General features: G+C 40.4%; 1 protein-coding gene across 1 annotated transcript; it reads left to right on the forward strand.

Annotated features, from left to right (window-relative positions):
- Positions 1–277: 277 nt before the first annotated feature.
- LOC149316238 (vitamin D3 hydroxylase-associated protein-like) lies at positions 278–26458 on the forward strand. The gene is made up of 15 exons (XM_089518644.1): positions 278–2038; positions 5475–5588; positions 13665–13808; positions 14364–14497; positions 15950–16156; positions 17729–17769; positions 19041–19165; positions 19816–19941; positions 21056–21153; positions 21904–22003; positions 22309–22352; positions 23810–23849; positions 24351–24459; positions 25962–26107; positions 26220–26458. Exons 1-15 carry the CDS (start codon positions 1829–1831, stop codon positions 26343–26345), a joined length of 1764 nt encoding a protein of 587 aa, XP_089374770.1. The 5' UTR covers positions 278–1828; the 3' UTR covers positions 26346–26458.
- Positions 26459–27026: the final 568 nt, after the last annotated feature.

Raw genomic sequence — 27026 nt, forward strand, 5'->3', positions numbered from 1 at the left:
TAGACTGTAGTATGTGACGTAGTTGAAAGGCGGCTGAACTGAACTTCAGTCAATACATAGGAGCTATGGGAGGAAGTTTAATTACCACCCTGATGCAATAGAATCATCAAACAAAGCTAGAAGAGACCTCAAGGGCCATCCAATCCAACCCATTGCCATGTGAGAATACACAATCAAAGCACCCCTGACAAATGGCCATCCTCTAATAGTAGGGAATGATGGGATCTTTAGTCCAATTCTACTTCCTCTTACAAATAAACCAGTCAAGTTACCTAGCAGTCTGGCTATGAAGCCAGTTTCTGTACATCCCTCCCCTTCATATCTATAAATAAATAAGTTTGCAGCACACAGATGAATTATGGCATACCATTACAAACCTACACATAAGAATGGGGAACATATGATTCCTCTGATTTCAGGGTTTACTTTTCAAGATTCTGCCCAATGTTTGAGTATGCCATATATTTTCTCTCATGTAAGTGAATCATTGCCTTTCGCTTCCTTAGAGAAGTATAAAGCACTATACTTAGGACAGGATGCAAAACACCAGTTTGGTATTCCCAAATGTGGATGTTTCTGAGGTTTTTATCACACGACAGCCTGCTAATCTTCCTCTGAATGACACTTGCCAAAATGTATTTGAAATTCTTTGCATCAGATGCTTAGTTGAGATGCATGGGTTAGGTGCTGCTACCCAATAAATCTATCTGAATCTGCCTTAGGCACGAAACGTTAGACCCCCCCCCCAGACTAGGTTGGAGGGTACTGAGCCTACCCAAATGATCTGGCAGAACAGGACCACCAAGACTTCAAAATTGTTGAGGTTCCTGAGACATTATTAATCAAAAGTGTACTCCAGGATCAAGTGCTAAGAAATATTAAGAAAGTGATTGTCATTCAACCTTTCTAGGAATAATAAAAGTTGCTTGCAGTCTATTCAGTGCAAACCTAACAGAGTAAGCTGCATGGATCACATGAAGAGGACTTGTAAGTACACAGTGTGCTTGCAAGGGTCAATATTTAAGGCTATTTGAAATACAATGGCCGGGGAAAGTAATTTGCCCTCTCCCTGCAAGTACCAACAAGTAACAACCTGCCTGCCAATGTTGCCCCCTGAACAACAGTTCAAGGGCCCTAACTAAAGTATAGAAAACTAGATCTGCATTTCTGCCATATGTAGAGCGGCCATGCTGGTTGGGGGATTCAGGGAGCTTTAGTCCAGAAATGGAACAATTCCAAGCTCTGCTGTCTGTCTGCATGTAATGAGGGATTCTGGGAGACGTAGTCCAAAAGTCACAGCTCCCAGTTTTGTGTTGTTGTCGTTTGGGTGTATGCACATGCATGAACTGTCTATGTCCTTGATATTGGATAGCTTGGCTTGCACTGACTTTGTGGGGGCACAACTGGCACCACCTGCATGCTCACATCCACAATCCTAAATCCTACAGTTCACAGTCTGAATTTCACAGGTTATAGTTTCCAGGCTTGTTCCATAATCATGAAATGTTGTTGTTGAAAGCAGCAAAGATCGTTCATGTAGCACTGGGATGCATGTATTGCATTTGTTATGATGTATGCGGTTGGGAGTTTTACAAATTCTCCAGAAGACATTGAGCAGAGGCTTCTAATCAGGTTATTGTCTAACAGATTAAGGGTCAGATTCTGGAACTCCTAGGGAGGAGTTGAATCATGAATTTTGAAGGTCTCCTGTGTTTTGAAGTAGCTCAGTAGCTAATGCTTAAATAGGATCAGGTAGCACTTCCTCCACTACCTTCTGGACTGCCCTCTGAGAAAGTTACACTGGTAAAGTAGAAAGAGAAATTTTGCCATGATCCAGAAGAAGTTGGAGGAGATTCTGCCAAGGGATGGAGTAAGCATTCAGGTAGTCCTTGCTGTCACCTGCAGCTCTGCTGCAGCAGTTGTGCTGTGGAAATGGATGGCACGCAGAGGGATCCAGAGGAAGATGGAGGAAGCCAGACGGTGGAGAGACAACAGTCTGGAGCTAATGGAAAGAGTTGTTTGGAAGCTTAAACAGAAGGTAACCTTTTCTCTGGTAGTTATGGAAGTATCCTACATGTAATCTCTTTGCAATAAATATTTTAAGCTGGAGAGCCTGTGTGGTGTAGTGGTTTGAGTGTTCAACTATGATTCTGGAGAATCATAGTCAAACACTATTGAACAAGGAATTCCATTGGGTGATCTTGGCCAATCATACTCTCAGTCTCAGAGGAAGGCAAGGACAACCCCCCTCTAAATAAGTTCTGCCAAGAAAGTCCCATGATAGAGTTGCCATAATCAGAAATGACTTGAACACACACAACAACAACAGTTTTAAGAATTATCTTATGTCCCCAGGGACACGGAGTTGTGGTCTATCAAAACCTCCCAAGGGTCCATAAAATGCAGGCTGCACAATTTTTGCAGGCGGAGGGGGAAGAGAGAGAACCGTCTTTTTTTTTTTTTAGTTTTGCTGTTATTAAAGAAAATGGAAAAGTTTTAATGGAAGTGAGATCAACAGTCATGGTCTTTCAGGCAGCACAGTGAAAATTACCATTAAGTATCCCATTATTTTTTACTTTTCATCCCAGAACCTTTGCTGCACAAATTCTCAGAGCTATCAGGCACCAAAGACTTGTCACTGAACAGGGTATTATTCTTTGATACCTTTGAGGCCATTCACATGACACAATTGTAGCACTATATTCCACTTTAGGTGCCATGGCAACTTAGGGAAGTAGGAGAATTCTCTCTAGTCTAGTGCCTCACCAAACTACAAAGCCATTATAGCATTGATAGTGGACTCATAGCACTATAACTGTGTTTTGTGAAAGTGCTCTTTGTCTTTCTCTCTATACGTTTCTCCAGTGGACAGTGTAAGCTGAGGCTGCTCACTTAAGCAAAGGTCTGGTAGGAAAGTGGTTCTTATTAATTACATTTGATTACTTATTAAAAGAAAGCTTACACTCAACTAGAGTGAAGGTAAATTTCCTGAGATTGCTGGAAATGTCTGTTTTGCAAGAAAAAGTGTTTCTATGATTCTTCTCTCCTTTCACACTGTAACATATTGTGCAATGACTCCTCTCTAACTTCTGTGGTTCCATCCTATGGAATCCTGGGATTTGCAGTTTACTGAGGGCCATCCAGAAAGCTCCTCTGTTGCCCCACCAAACTATACTCTCTCCAACATTTCACATATGAAAACCAGTACACATGAGGCAAAGCAACATCAGAGTGTGGTCAAGATGGCAAATGTTATTAATGAGGTAGAACACACAAGCTAGGGGATGCTGCAGTAGTTTGCTTTTGCCTTAGCCTACTGAAAAGGACACAGTTCTGCCAATTTTCTCTTTTTCCCTATGCTGAGTTAACTGAGTACAAAGTATTTTTCACTTTGAACTCAGTTAAAAAGGGGGAGGGAAGAAAAACTGTGACATCTTAAAAGCAGCTGAAAAAGTGGGAAAAAATAAGAATGAATTGGGACTGTCTCTGCGATTAGCGATAAGCTTCTGTCCTTCTTGAGGCACTTGAGAAGCTGGGATCTTCCCAGCCTCTGTCAATGGTGGTGGTTCCATTTAACTTGCTTAGCATTTATCATCCAGTACAGTAAGAGAGATTTACAGTCAGCCCTCCATATCCACAGATTCTGCATCCATGGGTTCAATCATCTAGGGCTTGAAAATACATATTGTTAAAAAAAAATTCAAAAAGCAAACCTTGATTTTGCCATTTTGTATAATGGACATCATTGTATTCTATTCTATATAATAGAATTTGAGCGCATTCACAATTTGGTATAGGGTGAGCATATTATCGTTTTTAAATGGGACAGTACCATTTTTTCCATATTTCCAGACTGTCCCATCGTTTAAAAATAAATGTGAACCTACATATACTTAAATGTTTGTTTGAGTTCTGTTGGTGAATAATTGTTAGATGAATATAGTCATGTAATAAATTTTTTGTTATCTTACTTTTTCATGAGTATGGAATATTACATATCCTCATCCCATTTTTACCATTCCCACTGTCCCATTTTTTCCTCAAGGAAATATGGCCAGCAAAATTTGGTATCTATTGGGGGATCCTGGAACCAAACTCCAAGGGATAGCAAGGGCCCCACTGTAACAAGTTAATGATCCAGGGCCTACCCATGGTCCTCAAAGGTATAGTTTAGTGTTTAACCAATTTGGTAATAATCTAACTTTGCTTCAGCGTTCCAGCCATTCAAGCATGCATCCTTGAAGAAATCCTTGAAATGGGAGAAAAGTTGTACTGGGGACAGTATCACTAAACTCTGGACTACCTGTGCCCTTTTGAAAATGGAGCAGCTGTAGACTCATTGCCCTGCTAGGAAACTTGCATTCCAATGGCATCATGTGAAGATTTCTTGCAAAATGAAAGTTCTCTGTTCTCTGTTCTTAAGAGCAAAAGTGGTTTCTGCAGCAAAGCATTACAGTATGTCCCACATCCCCAAGGGATCCTTTTTTGCTCTAGACCAGTGACAGTTGTAGTAGTATTCAGGACTGGAGCCAGGTTGAAGAGAAATAAAGAAAAGGACCATTTTCAATGGACATCTTAACATTATATTCTGGCAGGCTTTGAGGTTGTTGCCTCACTGCGGAATTAATGCAGTTTGACTCTGCTTTAACTATCATGGCTCCATCTTATGGAGTCCTGGGATTTGTAGTTTGTTGTGGTAGCAGATCTTTCTGACAGAGAAAGCTAAATATCTTACAAAATCCCAGAATTCTATAGCATTAACCCATGTCAGTTTAAAGTGGTGTCAAACTTAATTAATTCTGCAGTGTATATGCAGTCTCAGTCATAGACTTAGATGAATAGCCATGGTTTATTCCTACTACAGTCACCCCTTGGAACTTGTGTGGGATCTGTTCTGGAGGGAACCCCCCACAAGTTCCAAATCTTGTGCATATTAAAGCCCCATAGGCTTGAATGGGGTGCGTACATGAGGGGTGCACACCGCAGGTGCGCGCCCCATTAAGGTTAATGGCAGTCACCCCTCAGTGGATTTCCAAGTCCACAGATTTCAAGTCCGCAGACTTGGAGGGGCGACTGTAATTGCAAATGCAGGTCTACAATAAATTGATAGACTAGTGAGTTAGGGAAGCAAATAATAATGATGATGATGGTTATGATGATGACACCATGGAGGCAAAAAAAAAAAAAAATGCTTCCATGCCCCTAGAGGAGGGGGATTATAAAAGGTGAAGCAGCTGCTTAGCCCTCCAAGGTTTTCTGAGAGGCTAATGTGGCAAAACTCTACAACAATTCCCCTCCCCACCCCGAGCTAAGTGATTGTTTAATTATGTAGTTGGAAAGAATGTGTAATGGCTATTTACCTATAGGACCCATGAGTTTATAAGAGAGGTCTCTGATGAGCATTAGTTTTAAAATTTCAGTTTGTGGCCTAACTCACTTTTATAACCCAGGCTGATCTCCGCCATTTCTTGCAGAACCCAGAAATCCAGTCCGAATTAATCCTCTCCTTGTCACTAGTAGAACTGGCAGCAAAACTTAAAGAGGAGTCTCTTTCCCCAGACAGTGTCCTGTATACTTACATAAAGAAGGTGAGTGCAACAGGGGCTGATGCTTCAGCTTCGACAGGAAACTGTATGTAAAATCTTTGTTCTGTCTGTAAAATCTTAAGCGACTTGTCAGATAATTTATACCTTTTGTGCACTAAATGTGCTGCTGTTTTATCCCAGGTGTTCCATCCACACATCTTTCTTCACTGTTACTTTTTTGTTGGAGGGATATTTAGTTTTCTCAGTACTCAAACTGTGATCAAAACTTCCAGGAAAAAATATTTCTTAAAAAACAGCAACACATTTCTTTAGCAGCTGAGTGCTGCCCCACTGACATGCTGTAAGACTGTACATATTGACATTTTATTGAAAGTGGGAAATGGTTCCAAAGTAAGTACTGTTTGATGCACATAATATGCCGTTTGTGCAAAAACTTGCCACATGGAAACAATAGGAAGTGGCATTCTCAAGGTGACCTCAGGGATGCAGCAATAGGGACATCTAACAGAAGGTACGTGATGTTCCTTGAAGTCTGCTATCCAAACATAAATGGTCAGTAGATTATTCTGGAAAGCTCTTGTGTAAGCATTACAAAATGCCAAGGCAGGGCATGGGGTTCACTTAGGGCCTTTCATATCACTGAGGTGGTGAATTTGCTCTGGGTTCTAGTCTGAATTTTAAAGGTGCTATCCAAGATCCTGAACCCTGTAACAGAATAGGTACAATACCTTGGATAATTCCTTTAGAATTCAGACTAAAACCCAGAATGGATTCAGCATCTTGCTGATCTAGGAAATGCCACCCACCACTGGCTGTGTTACCATGTGAAAAAATCATGCCCTTGTAGAGAAAATTCTGTCAGGGATGATGGGAGTTGTAGCTCTTCACCTCTGGCTCGAACTCACCACCTTGTTACGCACCAGCGCTGACCAGTTTTGGCCAGTGGTTAAAGCTTTGCTCTAAAGAGGCAGAGTTACAGAGAATTGGCTGAAGACCCTGACAAACTCTCCAAGCCTTCTCACTCTTGCTTCCACAGTAGTCTTCCCACTTCTTCAGGATCAAGCTGGCTCTTGTATCTTCACTCAAGACACCAGACAACTCAGTAGTCTTATATAAAAGATCTACTTTATTCTACTATATACAGCTCCAAAACTATCCAATACAACTCCTCACTACTACCCACAAAATACATTGGGATTCATAGCCATTATTATAGTCATTGGAAAATACCACCCACTGTTGTCAGTTTCCACCCAGTGGGCGTGTACATCCACTCTCATTGGTTCTCTTGGTTCAACCCACAATTAATGATTTCATCATTTCACCTTGTCCACTTAACAATTCTCAGGTGTGTTCAATTATCCACTTTACATTTCTGTCCTTGGCATTTAGGACTTGTTAATTCCATTACCTTATACACCTGTGTGGCTTCTAATTGCTTCTGCTGAGTCATCCTGACTCTCACATACATGTTTTATTTCATTCACTGTATATCCCATGTTGCATTTTCCTTAACAATCCCCTCCGAAATAAAATATTGTATGTGGCTTACAATGTCATTCCAACCATTTGTGTCAACCTTTCATGTTTTTCCACTGTCAGTGCTTTAGTAAACAAATCTGCTATGTTATTTTGTGTTTCTATGTACCTCAACTCTATTTCTCCTTTTTGAACCATGTCTCTCACATTTTGGTACCTTACACCCACATATTTGGTTCTGTTCTTCAAACTTTCTGTTTCAGCCATCGCTATGCATGATTGTGAATCTTCCTGAATTTCTACAGGTACTTTGAAATTTTCGTTCAAGTCATTTAACAATTGTTCAAGCCATTGCACCTCGTTCACAATTTCGTTCAAAGCTGCAAACTCTGCTTCAGATGTGCTTAACGCTACGTTTGTTTGTTTTCTGCTTCTCCATACTATTGGACTTTCACTATACTTGATTATCATTCCTGTAACTGACTTCTTGTCTCCTAATTCTGACGCAAATGAACTGTCTACAAAGCAATCTAAATCTGCATTACTGCTTCTGATGACTAACTTTTTGTCTAGAGTCCCTTTCAAATATCTTAATAAGTGTTTTACAGCTGTCCAATCCTCAACTTTAGGATCACAAAGTCTTCTGGATAAAACGTTCACAGCATACGAAATGTCTGGTCTAGTGTGGCAAGAAATGAATTGTAGAGATCCTATTATGCTCCTGAAAAATGCCTTGTCCTCAAAATCTCTGGTTGTTGGCTCAGATACAAAACCAGTTGTCATTGGAGCTCTAACTATCTTAGCATTCTGTAGTCCACACTTTTCTATCAAGTTTTCTATCTTCTTTCTCTGGCTTAACAAACAATGTCCTTCTTGTGTCCATTCAACATTAATGCCTAAATAAGATTTCAACAAACCTAAATCTTTTAAAACAAATTTTTCTGACAACTCTCTCTTAACTGTTTCAATTTCCTGTTTTGACTTTGCTGCCACGCACAAGTCATCCACATAAATCACCAGCACTATGTCTCCTTTTGTATAAACACAAGCATCTGCTACGCTTCTTTTGTATCCTAACTTAACTAACTCGTCATTAATGCACAAATTCCAAGCTCTGGCACTCTGTTTTAAACCATACAATGCCTTCTTCAGTCTATAAACTTTCTGACTTCCATTCTCCTCAAAACCTTGTGGCTGTTCCATAAAAATTTCTTCATCCAAATTTGCATTTAAATAAGCTGTTTCAAAATCAAAATGTTCCACAACTAAATTCCTCCTTGCTGCTACAGCTAAAACCATTCTCAAACTTTCTGGCTTTGCTGTTGGAGAATAAGTCTTATCAAAATTCTCATACTGCTGTTGTGCAAATCCCTTAGCTACTAACCTAGCTTTGTACTTAATGCTTCCATCAGGCATTTCCTTTCTTTTATACACCCATTTACATCCAATCACTTTCTTATCTATGGGTCTATCAACAATTTCAAACACATTTTTGTTCACCAAGCAACTAAATTCACTATCCATTGCTTCACACCATCTTTCCTGTTCTTCCCTAGAAAAGGTTTCTAACCCTTCAAAACTCTCAGGCTCTTCTACAACTGTACAAGCTCTTGCCTGTGTCACAACAAATCTATCTGGTGACTTCCTAACTCTGTGACTACGCCTGGGTATGAAGTCTGTCGATCTGCCTCTCTCTTCATCACTGTCTGCACTAGAAGTTGTTGTCTTTCTGCTAAATCTTTTGTCTTCTGTCATTCTAGTGGTTACTGGTCTTGTTTGTGTCTCCCCATCTGAGGTACTACCACTACTGCTAGTAGAGGCTTCTGGCTTGACTGAAACCCCTCCATTTCCTGAAGTTGGTTCAGTCTGGGCTTCTTGCTCACTTGAGCTTCCTAACCTCAAGAACACTTCTTTGTTGGCATGCAGCTTGTCCCAGCCAGCATGTCTTTCAAAATTTGCAGACCTGGAGTACTGCACTTCTCTTCCTCCCAAATGAAACTTGTAGCTATTCCCTGAATATCCTAAAAACATAAGCCTTTTGCTTTTTGGTTCTCCTTTTCTCCTAAAACAAGCAGGTATGTATACATGTGCATACTGTCCAAAAACTCTTAAATATTTAAAATTTGGCACTCTCCCATACAAGACCCTGTAGGGAATGTCTTCAATCTCTGAATGAAATAACCTATTACTTATGTGTAAGGCAGTCAGAGTAGCTTCACCCCAGAAGCTGTCTCCAACCCCCGCATCTGCCATCAAGCAAGCAGATATCCTTTTAATGTCCTGGATTTTCCTTTCTGCTAAACCATCCTCATTTGGACAAGCAGGGTTAGTGGTTTCATGCCTTATTCCCACCTTCTGAAACCAATTATACAGCTGGTTGTTTAAAAATTTGCCACCTCTATCTGTAACAATTGTCCCAACTCTGCTATCAAATTGTCTTTCTACCATTCTTACCCATGCTTTTAAAGTTTGCCCAGCATCAGACTTATTTTTCAATATTCTTACAAAAGCATATCTTGAAAACCTATCCACAATTACTAGGAAATATTTGCTTCCTCCTAAAGACAAACAATTAGCTTGGGCTACATCTGCATGGACAAACTGAAATGGTCTTTGAGCAATTCTTCTGGATTTCTTAGCTACTGGAAAAGCTCTGACCTTGACTTGATTACAAACAGTACAGTCTAAATGATTTTTGCATTCTGCCACTTTTAAATCTGGACACATGCTTATTAAATTCTTTAAACACTTAAAACTTGCATGGCCAAATTTTCTATGGAGCTCATGTATGCAGTCTTTGTGCAATGGAACATTATCAATACTATTAGCATTCTCTACCTTGTAATTATCAACATTTTCTTCCAAGAAACAAAGCTTATCCTTTTTCAAGCCTATGCCACGCAGTTCCCCATTCAATGTTATTTTACACAAGTTCTTTTCAAATGTGACTATGTAGTCTCTGTCTGTTAATCTGCTCACTGATAACAAGTTGTTTTCTAATTCCTTTACATGCAAAACATCATTAAAGTTTTCTTTTAGCCCTGGAATGTAAACTGTCCCCATTTGATTTACAGTATTGAGCTCATTCCCATCAGCCAAAACTACAGCATTTACATTTGCTGGCTTCCTTTCACTTATTAAGTTAATGTTATTACACATAGAGGACGAAGCTCCTGAATCTACAAGCCACTTAGAGTTTGCATTTTGTTTTTCCTTGATCATGGTTGCAAACCCCTTATTATTATTTCTATTGTCCTTCAAAAATGGCGGCTTGGACTGCTTCTGCCTCTGGCTTTGCCATGGTTGCCATCTGCTCTCTTGCTTGCTTCTCTCAGCAGCCGACTGCTTGCAGTGCCTCTGCAGATGTCCAATCTTTTTACAGTAGAAACATTTTCTTTGCTCCCTCGAAGAAGCTGCCTGGTCCAGCCCACGCACATCAGGCTTGGCTTGCTCACTTGGCACAGTCTTAGAAGTTGATGCATCATTTCTCTCAGACAATCTCCTCTGGTTCTCTTCCAGAATCCTGGCCACAACTAAGTCTCTCGTCAGTTCTTCTGCCGGTAAGTTTTGCAAAGCATTGGTAATGTTGCCCCAAGTAGGGTCTAATGATTCAATCAAAATATAACACTGCTGTTCTCTACTTATTTCAACTCCTCTTAGCTCAGCCTGCACAAACAAGTTTTGCATAGTTTTCAAATGTTCTACCACACACTGCCCTTTTGCCATCTTCTGTCTATAAATTCTCTTAGACCATAACATTTTTGCAAAGGCAGTTGAAGGAGTGTGTAGTCTTTGAAGTGTTTCCCACACATCTTTCGCGGTCTGTTTATCCCTTACGTCATTAATCAAGTCTTCTTCCAGCATTAGAAAAAGACAAGCCTTGGCTTTATTATCTTTTTCTTTCGTGGCTGCATTGGCGTCTGCTGGCAGCCCGGCTTCAACTGTGGCCCACAAACTTTCTTTTACTAGTAGAGACTGGGCATAAATCTTCCAGGTGGAGTAGTTGCTTCTGTTCAATTTACTAAACTTCAAAATCTCCATCTTAATTTGTGCAGTGACTCAACTGACACAGTCCTTCTGAGTATGCACAGCTGACCCCTTTCGGGCTTAATCAAAACACAGGAGGAGTTACTCACAGAGCTTATCAGTGCAGCGCAAACAGCTTGCTCTGATCTGTCTTCCACAAAACTGTCTTCCACTCTCTGGAACTTTCAGCTTCTGTGGATGCTGGGTGCTGCAGTATCTGGGCCCATAACCCTTGTCAGGGATGATGGGAGTTGTAGCTCTTCACCTCTGGCTCGAACTCACCACCTTGTTACGCACCGGCACTGACCAGTTTTGGCCAGTGGTTAAAGCTTTGCTCTAAAGCAGCAGAGTTACAGAGAATTGGCTGAAGACCCTGACAAACTCTCCAAGCCTTCTCACTCTTGCTTCCACAGAAGTCTTCACACTTCTTCAGGATCTAGCTGGCTCTTGTATCTTCACTCAAGACACCAGACATATATAAAAGATCTACTTTATTCTACTATATACAGCTCCAAAACTATCCAACACAACTCCTCCCTACCACTCACTACTACCCAACTACTACCCACAAAATACATTGGGATTCATAGCCATTATTATAGTCATTGGAAAATACCACCCACTGTTGTCTGTTTCCACCCAGTGGGCGTGTACATCCACTCTCATTGGTTCTCTTGGTTCAACCCACAATTAATGATTTCATCATTTCACCTTGTCCACTTAACAATTCTCAGGTGTGTTCAATTATCCACTTGGCATTTAGGACTTGTTAATTCCATTACCTTATACACCTGTGTGGCTTCTAATTGCTTCTGCTGAGTCATCCTGACTCTCACATACATGTTTTATTTCATTCACTGTATATCCCATGTTGCATTTTCCTTAACAAATTCCCCTGCCTCAGATTTTGAATGGATAGAAATATGACAAACCTGATGCTAGATTTAAAATAATCTCTTGACTAGAAGTGATACATTTTGTATCTTTTAGTCTTCTTTGCTATGCCAGTACTGCCCTGACAATCTCTTTGTGGTTATCATGTATATACACAGAGAGATTATATAAACCTGCTCATATTTTCCCAGGGGTACTACTAAGAGGGTATGAGGAGTGCAGATCACATTGGGTGAAAGCCCAGAGTGAGGATGGAGACCAAGGGGGTGGTTGCTCATCGTCCATCTTAATCCCACCCTCACTGCCAGACAGGGTGCCTCTGCAGAAGACTAAGGAGATTCTCAGACACCTGGAAGTGATGGGAGCAAAGTGGGATGCTCTCATCACAACTGAGTGATTGGGGCAAGAGTATCAGACATCACACAATATCACCATTATCCCGTCCTTGTCCCGTCCATGGGGAGGAATTCTCTTGTCGCTTTTCATTAATGGGAAACTTTCGTTAATGAAAAGCGATGGGAGAATTCCTCCCCACAGATGGGACAAGGATGGAATAATGGTGACATTGTGAAATGTCATCTGATATTCTTGCCCCAATCACACAATTGTGATGGGAGCATCCCGCTTTTCTCCCGTCACTTTCATTTGTCTGATAAGCTCCTAAAATGGAAAGGATGCTAAATTACAAAGTGTTGCCCTGCCCTGCCTTCCCTTCCCTCCTGGGAAGGGAGAGTGGGGTAGTTTGCTGGCTTGCCTATCTGCCCAGCCACCCGAGTCTTTCTGGTCTGGCCAAGCAGGTGAGGTAGGGAGAAGAAAGAGAGACAGGGTTGTCCATGGCTTTCCCACCTGTCCATCCAACTGTTTGGGTCTTTCTGGGACTAGCTGGGTATGCAGGTGAGGCAGAGGGAGGAAAGTAAGTTGGGGATGTCCACTGCCTTGGCCATCCTTCCATCCACCAAGCTGTCTGGGTGGGCTAAGCAGTGGATGGAAAAGGGATGGGGCTGTCCACTGCCTTACCCACTTACCCATCCATCTAGCTGCCTAGGTCTTCCCACAGCTGGATGGACAGGCAAGCAAAGCAGAAGGAGGGAAGGCTGTCTGCTGCCTCACTCACCAGTCTCTCCAGCCACCCATGTCTTTCCACAGCTAGCAGCACGGATGCATGAAACAGAGGGAGGAAAGGGGGAGGTTCCATCCAGTGCTGTCACCATCACTTCACACTGGATGACATCAACTCTTGTGATGCCACCGCATACTAGTAAGAGTATAGGAAGGATCAAACAACCGCAGACAAGATGTTTCCAAAACAATCAGCATTCTGGTGAACTCATGTTTTGCCAGATAGGAGCAAGTTAAGGAATGGTGTTTAAATAATCTGAAATGCAGTGGAACTGGCAATAGGACAATAGCTTTCACTAAAAACTATAGGACATGGTACCTCTATGCCTTTGATGTATGCTTTGGTTCAGTTCTTAATGGCATGGTATGGAGCATCTAAAGTTTGTGAGGCCAAGGAGATGGCATAATTTCATAGCTGTTCCAGAACTTATTTTGGATGAATTCAAATTCCACAGAATCCTCCATGCAGGCTGAGGGATTCTGAGAGTCATTGTCCCAAAAAGTTGCAAAATCTGCCTATTTAATACTCATGCTCTCTCTACTTGATACTCTTTCTGTTTCTTACTCTTTTCTTCCTGATGGCACTGCCTTTGTGGCCAGGCTCTTGAAGTGACCCAGGAGCTGAACTGTGTGACAGATTTCATTCATGGCTGCGAGGAACAACTCAGAGAACTGAAGAAACAAAAAGAGAAAGGCTTGCTATATGGGGTTCCTGTCAGCATCAAGGACCACATTGGATGCAAGGTATTTACCCTTAAATGCTTGCAGTCACTATTTAACTTCCAGTAGGCTACCTGTATGTTATTAAAAAGATGGAAAAAGATAGTAGCAGAAACCAACAGATTAGTCTATATTTAATGCAACATGTTTCTCAAAGTAAAAAAAAAAAAAAAGGGGGGGGGGAGTGGAATGCCATGGAAGCTTAAACTCTACTCCTGACTAATCTGAGAGGAGTGTAGCTAAATTTAAGGAATTAAAGACTTAAACACACACACACACACACAGATTTTCTCACCCTCCAATGTGAAGAGGAGTCTAGGATGGCTGAAGAAACAGGGAAACAGGTGTCAGACAGAGAGAGAGAAGCAGGTCTAAATGAGAACTCTTAGTTATGTTTAAAAAGTAATTCGTTATAGTACTAGTAGTATTAGTTACAGATTTTTGGTTTCATTGTTTTGTTTCAGCTGGTTATTAGAATTTTATTAATGAAGTGTAACTGTGTTGTTCTTGATAGGAAAAAAATATTCCTGTAGTCTGAAATCCTATTGTGTCAAACCAGTTATGTATTTCTTTCTAAAGGGCCACATCTCTACAGGTGGCTTGGTGCAGTTTCTCAGCAAAGTGGAAAAGGAGGACAGCGTGATAGTGAAGGTTCTGAAGAAGCAGGGGGCAATTCCATTCGTGAAAACCAATGTTCCCCAGAGCATGATAAAGTAATCCTTGGTTTTCTTATTATTAACTTTCTGTTTGTTCACTCTCTTTCCAAATATATCATAGAGATAAGATTATCATCATTATCAAAATCTTGGATAGAATGTAGGAAAGAAGTCAGATATGACAGGGATTGATGAATTATGAACAGTGTGGAGAATGGGAATGGAAAGAACTCAATTTCCCCTTACTAAACATTAAAATATGGGGATTCTTCAGTGAAAATGACAGCAAGTTCTAGACAAATAAGAAGAAACACCACATAATTAACCTAAGGAGATGCTGTGGCAATTGAGCCATAGCAGCCACTAGCCATTGGCAGCCAGTAGATGGTTTAGAAATTACCGTAGTAGTCATTTTTATGATTGTGGAACTTAGTCTATGCAGAAAGTAGAATCAAGGGCTGAATAGGAGGGGTCTCATTTTCTCATGCTCTTCTTTGTGGAAACTAGCACAAAAGAGATGAGGTGGGTTGGAACTCTGTCTCTGATGTCCTAGATTTAAAAAAAGAAAGAAAGAAAATACCAGCACACCCTGAAGTATATTTTAATGCAAGGAAGCATTCAGAAAGGGGATCTCTTATTGCCAGTCTGAAGTTACCTCAGGATCTTTGAAGGAAATATATCTCAATATATCACATGCTGACAGACAAATATGAAAAGGCCACCCCACCATTCTTAAATACTTCTCTAGGGCACCTAGTTGGACTGTTATGACAGTGCATAGTACTGAATTTGATCAGTGTCTCTTGTGATTTGGCAAGACAGATGACATATTGTCATCCTACATTACTCTACATGACTTCAGACAGAGCTAGCCCTGCCGTTCAACAGAATGAACCAGGCAGCAGAAGATGGGGAACAGAAATAAGTGTCCTGCACTTCTTAAACTGGCTTGCTCTCCTCACATGTAGTGGGTGATGCTGTGCTATCACCACTACTCAAGCAGGATTTAACAGCTGCTATGGTAGACTCTGTATGAAAGAAGGAGAAGGTGCCATTTTGTCATTCACATTAGGGAGTGAATACTGTTGAACTAGCCTTGACTTCAGTCATATAAGGATGTTACTTATTTTACTCCCCCCCCCCCCAACTGTAGTTCTCTTAAGGTTCCCTGGATTCTATTTCAGTGCCTTATAATTCTTCAACTACTATTCCATGCTTTGAATAAGGTAGTGGTTTTGAACCTTGGGTCTCCAGATGTTCTTGGACTGCCATTCCCAGAATCCCTAGCCAATAATCAGGAATTTGGTTATGGCTAGTCCAGCAAAATCTGAGGACTAGAACATGAAATGTCTACTTTTGTAGATGATAATTCCCAGAATTCACTGGTCTGTATTTGAAAAAACCCTTTTGCTGTGGGCTCGGCTTTGGGAACCACTGGCCTAAGGCACAGTGTTGTACTAACAGCCAATCTTCAGTACTAACAGCCAATCTACCTTTTATCTCACACAGCTACGACTGCAGCAACTTAATTTTTGGTCAGACAGTGAATCCCTTCAATCACAAGAAAAGTCCTGGTGGTTCCTCTGGAGGGGAAGGAGCACTTATTGGAGGAGGAGGGTCTCTCTTGGGTTTTGGGACAGACGTTGCTGGAAGCATTCGCCTGCCATCCAGCTTCTGTGGGATTTGTGGACTAAAGCCAACAGGCTCTCGGCTGAGGTAGGTCCTGGAATCTTCTTTGGACTGGTAAGTAGCCAAACAGCTGAATAATAGTGGAATTAATTTTTTAATATTAGTGGTAGGAGTTTGATTTTCTCGGATAGAAGAAGAGGCTTTTGAAATCAAACTAGAGGGATCTTTTATTTTGTTGGAAATTCCAATGTGCACTTCCAGTGGTGATTATACTTAACAGCAAATTTCATTGCCTTTCTTGTCATCACTGCTACATTTCTGGTCTAATATTTTTGCTCTAATTGATATAAGATGTGCAACAACTTGTTTTGTAGCTTCTTTTAAAATGTTCATTAACAATTGTAGTTACACTTCAACTCTCCATCCAGCCACAGAAATCTACCTCAAAAGACAGAGTTGTGGCAGGTACCCACAGGGTCCCCACTTCTGCTCCCCACAGCTTTACTTGTGGGCAGGAGGATGCTGGTCTTGGGATCTTGCAGCACCCTGCTAGGCAACGGCACAGAACTGTCACTCCAGTCAGCTGAGTGGCTTTTAAGATGGTTTTTAGGATTGTTTGCTTATTATGGCAAGTGCCAAGACCACAAATGAGAATATGAAGCAGTTATGATGTCCTAAACCAGGGGTAGGCAACCCTTTTGAGTCGGGGGCCAGGTTGCTGTCCCTCAGACAACTGGGGGGCCGAAGCCAAAAAATAAATAATTAAATATTTTTTAAAAACTTAAATAAATAAATAAACCGAGACAAATGTAGGACAAAATTTTCAAATGGAGGGCACTTTTTAAATAAAAAATGGAGGTCACGCGAAAAAATTTGCTGATTTTTTAAAAAAATGTTAAGATAAACGCATGTTTCTGAGGCTTCTATAGACAATTGCCCCACCATGCCCCTCGCGCGAGATCCCAAAGGCCCCGGCGGCAATTGGCGGCAGGACCGGGCTGGGGCCGGTCCCAAGGCCTCGCTGGGCTGCATCCGGCCCGTGGGCCGCAGGTTGCCTACCCCTGTCCTAAACCTAACCTAGATCAACATGATTGACTAATAGGCTAACTAAGAGCACATCCAGACCATCCCACATTTTGTTTCTGTTCTTTCTAATTTTATACTGAGTTAAAATAAATCAACATGATGAGCTGATAGAAACTGTTCATACCAGGAAATGACAGAAAAATTTCTGGGTTAAACAAAACATCTATAAGTTTGCATGATTAAAATCAGAAAGAATAGCAACAAAATATGGGACTTTTAAATGTTTTAATCAGTCTGGATGCACTCTACGATAGGCAGCATAGTGAAGTGGCTTGAATATTGGACTAGAATTCCAGAAGACAAGAATTTGAATCCCTGCTTGGCCATGGAAACCATTGGGCAACACTGATCAAGGCACACTCTCTCAGCCTCAGACAAATGCAATGGCAAACCTCTTCTGAAGAAATCTTGCCAAGAAAACCGTGTGATAGATTTACATTAGAATCACCATCAGTCAGAAACAACTTGGATACACACAACAAGAATAACAACAACAACAACATATTAGCATGATGCCAGCCATTGTGTTTTTGGTAAATAACCATTTTTTTGTCTTGTTTTCATCTTTCCCAGTACTATTGGTCTTGTTTCCCCTATAGGAGGCATGAAGTCAGGTAAGTAATTTGTGTCCATCCAAATGTATTTGTTTTAATAAGGAGAAATAGGAATATTTGTTTTATTTATCTGTACCAAGAAAAAAAAAGAAAAAGCAAATAAAATCTTAAATTACAAAAATATAAACAATATTGCTTTAAAATATTGCAACTGATACAGTTGGCCCTCAGTATCTGCAGGGGATCTGTTCTGGATCCCCCTGTGGATACCAAAAACTATGGATTCTGGGTCGCCTCCTCTTCCTCCTTCTCTTCCTCTTCCTTCTGCTGCTTTTCCCTCCATCTCCACCTCCTCTTCCTCCTCCTCCTCCTCTTCTTCTGCCTCTTACTCCTCCTCTTCCTCCTCCTCTGCCCCACCCATGTGGGCTTGCCATCCACTGATAGTGAGGGCTGACTGTATTAAGAAATATTTTGCAGTGGGAGTAGTTCAGACAAAAATCTGCAGGGCACACTTTGCCTAGTCCTATTTTGAACAAGCAAAAGCAAGCGAGCAAGTGGACCCACAGAATGGCTTCAGGATACATGTTGCTGTTACATGTTAGAAGCATAGGAGAGCTTACAGATGTATTGATGCTTAAATGAGAAGCTCATGGATACCATAGTATAGCTGCTTTGGATTTCTCAGATGAATGGCATGATAGATGAACAAACTGCACACAAAATTCAGAATGATGGTAGAGTTCTATATCCTTCCCAATATGAACATGTTTCATTTGCAACAGTGTAACTGATGTCACTCAAGTCAGCTTGGGAGTCATAAAAATAAAGGCTTAAGAACATAAGAAGCTGCTTTATAGTAAGTTGGACTATTGATCTATTGAATCAAGTATGAACTAGCAGCAGCTTCCTAGAATGTTCTCCAGTAGTGATTGAACCTACCATTTGGCTAGACTCTCTCACTATTTTTCATGACTGTAGTAGTCATAAATGTAGCAGTAAATCATATTAGCCTAAATACTCAAAAGACACCAGTTGCAGAGTCAGCACTGATTAGTACTTGGATGCAAGAGTGCCAATGAATACTAGGTGTTGTAGGCCATATTTCAGAAGTCAGAACTTAGAAAACCACATCTGAGGATTTCTTGCCTAAGAAAACCATATGAATTCCATGGTTTCACCATAAGTTGACAAGTGATTTGAAGGCACATGTGCACACATGCACACACATGTACACACAGAGTGAGAGACAGATAGAGACACGGAGTAGTAAATTAGGCTATCATGCACTCACCATCTTTTGTTCCTCTTCAATGCTTTCATTTCCTTTGCAGTTACAGCTACAATTGGCCCAATGGCAAGAGATGTGGACAGCCTGGCTCTGTGCATGAAGGCTCTCTTATGTGATGAGTTATTCCACCTGGATCCCTCAATACCACCAATGCCTTTCAAAGAAGAGGTAATTGTCAATGAGGAGGGACAGAATGGATGAAGGTTCAGCACAATGGACAGTTTCAACTTAGACAATGATGAGCAATGCTGTCCTTTTTCAAATAATTTGTATCATGATAAAGCTATTGGGGAAATTCCAGATACATTATTATTGTTAACCATCAATTTCTGCATATCTGTTTTTAATTTAGACTATGTATGTTATTATCTCCATTGATGATGGTCCCAGGTTTTTCAGCAGCTTACTCATCACTATTATTTTTTACCAATTTCCATTGCCTCCTTTTTGCATTTGCAGAATATACAAAAAAATCTTGCCTTTTATTTCCTCCGCCAAATATCCCAGCAAGACAGATAGACAGAGCTTGAGACTGATTTTGGAAATGTTAGTTTTTTTGGTCTACCCGTCCCAAAGTGAGTGGGAGATTCTTGCAGTTGTAGTCCAAAATTTTTTTTCTTTCAGCCTCCACTTTTTGGTAATATTTGTATTGACTCTATCATAAAACTACTGATTTGTACTGAAGAAACTATTCCATTTCAAGAAGCCATGACATGGTTTATATAAATAGTAAGAAATTATGTTAGTGCGTCAGTGAACAGCAGTAAATAACAGTGACCTTCTCTTTCTCTTCCTGCTTTTTTGTCTTCCTTTTCCAGATTTACACCAGCTCAAAACCCCTCCGCATTGGATACTATGAAGATGATGGATATTTCCAGCCATCTCCTAGCATGAGGAGGGCTGTTCGGGAAACAAAACATCTTCTTCAGACAGCAGGACATACAGTATATTTGCTTTTTAATTCCTTTTCCCAAGTTCTGCCTGGAGCTGGGTGCCTACATCTAATACTTGTGCCCAAACATCATGGACATGCCATAAAGACTTTGCAAACTTGCTTTGCCTGCACTTTTCTGTAAAATGGCAGCATCACAGTCTGAATGACTTTTCAAAAAGTACTTTTTTTCATTTACATAATTAGCCTCTTTGACTTCCCTTACAGCATACTTATCCAAGTTATGATAAGGTGTGAACTAGGCACTGTGTATGACTTGGATTATGTATACCTTTGGTTAATTCTGGAGCTATAAAGTTACACCGAGTTTAGCCATCAAGGTGTACCATTAAGGTATACCTTCTACAAAGGTATCAGTGCTATGTAGAAAAATATCTATATATCATGTGTGAGAGACATGAATACCTTTTGACACATGTACATTCATGGTTTATCACATCACATTTTTGTTTGTATGAGCATGTTTAATTTTCTTCACAGAAATAATGGGAGCCTTTTGTGTGGGAAACATCATATTTCTAAATCAATCTTAAAATTAGTTTGCCTGAAGCCAGATCCTATCCTGTCTCTCCATTGGGTGTGTCTACATAATATGTTCTTAAGCAGTTGTTTTTGGTATTCAAAATTTATTGGGGGGGGTTGCTTTAAATTTTAAAATCTTAGAAGTATTATTAAAATATTTGAATATAATATTTGAGTAAGCAAGTGGTCAACAAAATTTTAAAAAATTTGAAAAAGTCTTCCATTCTTATCATCTACTTTTCAAAATGCCATCCCCCCAACTTTGAGATACCTCTGCAAACTGTTATGGAATGGGGCAGAATGGCATAATTCTATATGTGGTGGTAGAATTCAAAGCCATAGCTGTCTGGAAAATCAGTATGCAAAGGGATCTTGTAGCACCTTTGATATTTACTGAAAGAAAAAAGCTGGTACCATAATCTTTTGTAGACTTACAAATTTGCCTGCATCTCAGGAAGCAGACTCAAGTGTATGAAAGGGTTAGTCTCAAAGGTGCTACAAGATCTCTTTGCTTACTGATGGTCCTATATGCAATTCATTATTTTGCCTACTGCCAAATCAAAACATCTGCCTTTTTCACACAGCTCATCCCCTTTGTTCCTCCTCGTCTCAATTACGTAGTTGATGAACTTTTCACAAGAGGCCTCTTTTCTGATGGAGCTGCAAATCTACTGGAGAAGTTGTGAGTAGACTTCCCAGTATTTGAACATGTATTGTGTGTGGTGGTGGGGGAGCGGGGGCGGGGGCGGGACGGTGCTCACTAGTTATGCTTTAATGGTTTTCTACAAGCAAAGTCTAACACTCATGATAGCAACTTGGACATCAGTGTATTAGCAAAACAACATCTATTTTGATTTTACTATCAGTAGAAATGAGCTAGGGGAAACTCAAGGGTGGAAATATAAGTTTTATTTTATTTTTTCCATGAAGAATATTGTGTAAAACATATGGCCTACTAGAGTCAAGAGGTTAGGGCCTATATTTAGGTCATGCTCTGCATGTTGCCCACCTGTTATCTTACTCAGAAAGGAATCACAAAGGCTCTGTAACATTTCAGGCAGGGGGCTTTCCCTAGACCTGTTAACTGACTACCTTTTCTTTGGAGATCTAGGGATCTTTGGATCTTCTGCATGCCAAGCATGTGCTCTGATCTACTCTACATTGACATGGGAGTGTCAATCCACTTTTATTCCTATTTGTCATTTTAAAATGAAGTGTATAATTCTCAGAAATCATTAAGTAGCATCACAGAAAACATGTGTTTTTACATATGGAGGCTGGGCAGCTGCTACTGAACAATTCCTTCTTTTATTTCTATGAGTTTAGCTAACACTATAGTCTGAGCAACCTCAGAGGTGGAGATTTGGCAGTTTGGAATTGCTCACAAAAATAAAAATGGACAGAAGTTTTTTTTTCTTTTTTCACCTTTCAGCAAAGGAGACATTGTTGATCCAAATTTGAAATCACAGATTAATTGTTACAGCCTTCCTATTCTAATAAAGAGGATTTTGTCATTCATCCTAAAACCTGTGGTGAGTACTTGGCTCACTTGCATTATATTGGGCATGTCAGATAGAGTGATCATAGATTATGGGTGGTAAATATGTGGCCCACCAGATGTTTTTGGACTGCAACTCCTATCAGCCCTAGCTAGTTTAGAATGATGGGAAGTGTCAGCATCTGTGCCATCCCCTGGGGGAGATAAATATGCTGAAGCAAGGGCGAATGTATGTGTTAGTACCTGGGAGGTAAGTTCACTATTGACTGTCCCTTTTCATTAAATCATATAATTGTTGGGTTCAGAATGGATATAAATAGAACTGTGTTTCCTTCCCAGTACCCTCGGATTGCCAGAGATCTCAACGCACTGTGCGGAGTTGGGTAAGGAATGATTTTTTGGTTTTAAATGTCATCATCAGGGACATTTCTGTAGGATGGAAATCAGAGGTGGTGAGCACTGGCATCACCAGAAGAGGGGTGACACCTGGTTGGGCCCTCCCTGCCACATGGGAGAATGATGGGGTGGAAGATACATTCCCTCCCATGCAACCCCATTCCTTTCCTCATGAGGAGGACAATGGGCTGACCCCAACAGAGGCCAAGTGCACTCCCATCTCATGCTGTCCTGTCTTCCTCCTCATGAGGAGAACAATGAGGCAGTCCCAAAGGAGGCTGAGCATGCCGCCCTGGAAGACCAGACCCCCACCCCCCGGATCCACACACTGCACACCAGGTGATGCTAGGGGCAGGGACGCCACTGGTGGTGAGTAACTTAGGGATGCCAGATCACATTCCCATCCTCCAACCTTGAATGTTATCTGGTGGTGTGGGTATGATCGTGCCCCTGAGATGGTAAACTCCTCAGTTGCAATGTAGCTGGTTGCTGCTTCCAGCTGGTGCTGCAGCTGCAGGCCTGGCTCTGCTTCCTCTTTTGCCTGATCCATTCAGGGTAAGTGTGGAGCAAAAGTGTGGAAGCTTTACCTGTCCCATGATTTCCTTCACTGGGATAATGGAAACAGTTTAAAGAAAAGCCTCTCTTGAGAGCTGTACACATGGGCCCAAAGGCCTGTGTTCCCACTAGCCTGGCATAATTTTGTTTAGATGATGCAGACCAACAGCTCCAGGTGGGGATTAAGTAGTCCAGACTCCAATCTGGTGGATCTGACCCGATCCCAGCCTAACCAGCCTTTACTCTGGTCTTAAAAGACTGGCTGTTTGAAATGGCGTTTCCAAGAAACTCCACTGTGACAGCCAGACGATCAGATAGTCTCACACTATTTTACCTGCCACTGCCCCTTTCTCTTTGAAGGCACCTGCCTTAACCTATGACATGAGAAGGGGTGCCTGGCCACATGAGTGGGCTATGGCAAAAATTGAATCCAGCTTATTATATTAATACTGTAAAACATTATTTTATGTATAGGACTAAATCAGAAAATTAAGTAGCAAAATTCAATTCAGATGTTATGGCCACTAGCTTAAATAATAATATATATTTTTTAAAAATGTGCTCTTTTAAATCAAGTTGTTTTGGTTGAACTTGTGCTAATTGAAGGATTTGATTCTGAATGGCATTTCTTGCAGTGTAAAATAAAGTGATGAAAAAGAAGCAACTGACACTGGATAGTGCTCCAGTAATGAACAACTGACAATAAACTGTTAAAATTAAACTGTTTAAATTCAAACAATAATTGTTATTCCAGTAAGAGGGTTGGGAAATAGTAATAATAACCAGATATTTAAAAAGAAATAAAAAGACAGGAGTATTTTTTTAAAAAAAGTCATTAGTCATCCCTGTTGGAGAACCATTGTCACTTAATAATATGAATGTTTTTCAGGTCAGCAAAAAACCTATGGAGGCACCATGTGGCAGTGGCGGTAAGGCTATTCTTGGTAAACGTGCCAGCAGGCCATTAAGGCTTCATGTGTAACTGGGCTGCCATTACCTTTTAAATCTTACGGTCATTTATCATCCATGCTTTTATAATCTGTGCTTAATAGGTATTATTTCTGACATAGAGTGGATCTCCATGTACAAATGCCCATGTCTGCAAAGCAGTCTTGAAGGCAGCTTCACGTGGGAGGTTTTGTACTTGGGTACAAATAGAAACACAACTCTTGCCTGAGTTTGAAGAGTACACAATACATTTCCTGTTCCATTTTTAAAATACATTAATGCAGACCTTCATATTTAATGGAAAGAGTGGGTGATTTTTGGGGGGGCATTAATTCCACATTCTGGTAGAAGACTGTCCTGTATCTGAAAAGACATTGTTTCAGAATTAGCACTAGGTGGCAATGTTGTCATCCTGATATTAAGGTAGTGGAGGATGAATCATATCAGGAGTCCTCTTAACTTCACAAAAACTTTGTCTACAGGCTTACCGGGAAGAATTTATTGCCGAATGGAGGAAGCTGAAACTGGATGTCATCCTGTGTCCTGCCTTGGGCCCAGCATTTAATGAAGGCTACCCTGGGAAATTATTTGGTATTATAGTATCTGATCCTAAACCATGGTTTCCAAAATTGTGTCTCCAGATGTAATTGCATTAGCCAGTACAACCAGTGGTCAGGAATTCTGGGAGCAATAAGGCTGGGTGCTCAATTTTTTTCAAAGCAATATAGTAGTATGTATAATCATTCCTATCTGATTTTTCCCCTTTGTCTCCTTCAGACTGTAATAAGATCCAAACCACTTTGTTACTTGCCACATGCCAAGCAGAAGCTCTGGCTTAAGATAACAAATGTCCTAGAATGTATGCAACTCATTTGGTTGATATGATATTAACTTTTTTCAACAAGAGAATTAAATGGAAATCTATTTATTTTGATCTATAATGTGCTCCTCACCTGTCAAGTGACTGGAACACTGTACAATAAAAACATTTAATTAATTAATTAATTAATTAATTTATAAACAACAATAACCAAGAAACATAGGAACAATAAAAGCCAACAATTTAAGTTTGGCATTAACACTAAAATTAGGAATGATAAAATATTAAACAATATTAAAGGCCCCAAAGAGCCACCTTTACTGTCTGTCTAAAGAACAGTAAGTAAGAAGCTAATTTTAACTTCCTGGGAGTGGGGTTTTTCCAGTTGCTGTTACTAAAAATTCCCAGTCTCATGTACACATGAACTTAGTTCATAGTCTCCCTAGGGGTCAAGTATTCTGATTTGTGAAGTTATTTTGTGAAGTTCAGATTTTGCCCCTTGGAAAACTGGCTTAATGTTATTTTTTAGTGTGTGTGTGTGTGTGATTTGCTTTTCTACCTCTATTAAATTAAGTAAATGAAATAATGAACGGATCATAAGAAAAGAAGAAAAGAAAAAAGTATATAGAAGATAATATACAGAATGGGAACGAATATCTAGAAAAGAGAAAAATCTTTCCTTCTTTCTTTCTTTCTTTCTTTCTTTCTTTCTTTCTTTCTTTCCAAAGAAATGTGTATGTGTGTATCACTTTCCTTCCTTCCTTCCTGTAATTAAGCAACTACTAGGAGAATTTGTACCAAACAGTAAAGTGTATTTATTTTTTTAAAGGTCAGAATCAGGTAGATTCCACAAAACCCCACAAACTCTACATAGGCAGTTAAAACTTTATTCCTCACTATACAGCTCTGCCTTTTTCCAGTCATATAGCAAGCTTGTTTTAGGCTGGTCCATCTGAACCAAAAAAGGTGGCATCTTTGAGGGATACATCCCGTTACAGGGCAAAAGCCTTAGAGGCAGAGCAGTAAATGCCCCCGCTTTCCATTGAAATCAAGGTGCTCAGTACCAGGTATTTTGAAACAAGGTATTTTGGCACAAGGGGCAGAAAATACCACAAGCAGCACTCCCCCTCCCTGGCTGTAAAAAGAAGATATCAGCAAAACAGCTTGCAATTTACTGTATGTTCATGCCATCCAAATCTGCTACTGGAGACAACCAGAGCTAGCCCTACTTCTTAAATCAGAAGCCTTTTGATGATTTTCTTTAATCTTTCAGCTGCTACATCATACACCAATTTATACAATGTCCTAAACTTTCCTGCTGGGATTGTGCCAGTCACCACAGTGTCCCGGGCTGATGAAGAAGAGCTGGTACATTACAGAGGGCATTATGGTGATCCCTGGGATAAACGCCTGAAAGAGGTCAGTCTGCACTGCTGGAAGAGCCTACTTGTCTTTTGCCAACATTCTCATTTCCTTAACTTTGCAACTTTGCAATGCTCTTCTCTTTTGTTTTCTGTTCCTCTTTTTGCAGGCTGTAAAAGATGCTGTTGGGCTCCCGGTGGCTGTCCAATGTGTGGCTTTGTCTTGGCAAGAGGAAATGTGTCTTAGGTTAATGAAAGAGGTGGAGACTCTTGTCCGTGAGAAGGGAAGCAAATAATGATCCATTGCATCCCACTGCAACAACAGTACAAAGACACAGAGCAATACAACCTGACAAAGTGATGATTAGAGCATTTAGTCATTCATAAATAATGCAGTCTAGAATACACTTCTTTGTTAAATATGACTCATCATCATACTCATTAGAGAAATAATGTCATAAAAGCCTAAATCTCATGAGAGATCTACACAAGAGCCAGCATGATGTAGTGATTTGAATCTGGACTAGAGCTCCTGGAGATCAGAGTTCAAATCCTTACTCAGCCATGGCAACCCATTGGGTGGCCTTGAGCAAGTCACATTCTCTCAGCCTCAGAAGAAGCCAATGGCAAACTTCCTGCAAATAAATCTTGCCATGAAAACCCTATCATAAGGTCACCATATGTCTAAGTCCACCTGAAGGCAAAATAACCTACATCTCACTAACAGCAAATGAAGTTGGCAATCGTGACCCTTGACTGTACTATTCAAAGTGCAATTGGTTAGTTGCAAGAGCAAATATTTCCCAATGCAAATGATTCTCCTCACACATGGAAAACTAGAAAAAAATGTAGTCTGGAATCTTATTCATTTCTTCAAATAGTCTATGCATTGTAGTTTGATTTATTTTGTTCTAGTATGGAGAAGCACTTCAAGCTGTGTTTCAACAGAAGATGTAAAATACGTCAATAGAAGACTC

This window comes from Sceloporus occidentalis, unplaced genomic scaffold, assembly GCF_023333645.1.
Source record: "Sceloporus occidentalis isolate IW3139 unplaced genomic scaffold, rSceOcc1.0.p SCAF_3, whole genome shotgun sequence".
Taxonomy (NCBI): domain Eukaryota; kingdom Metazoa; phylum Chordata; class Lepidosauria; order Squamata; family Phrynosomatidae; genus Sceloporus; species Sceloporus occidentalis.

Bases quoted from the DNA above. Each gene is read 5' to 3' on its own strand.
- LOC149316238 (XM_089518644.1), top strand. From the start codon at position 1,829: ATGATCCAGAAGAAGTTGGAGGAGATTCTGCCAAGGGATGGAGTAAGC. The intron at 16,157-17,728 runs GTAGGTCCTGGA...CATCTTTCCCAG, and splicing joins CCAACAGGCTCTCGGCTGAG to TACTATTGGTCTTGTTTCCC. The intron at 22,004-22,308 runs GTGAGTACTTGG...TTTCCTTCCCAG, and splicing joins CATTCATCCTAAAACCTGTG to TACCCTCGGATTGCCAGAGA.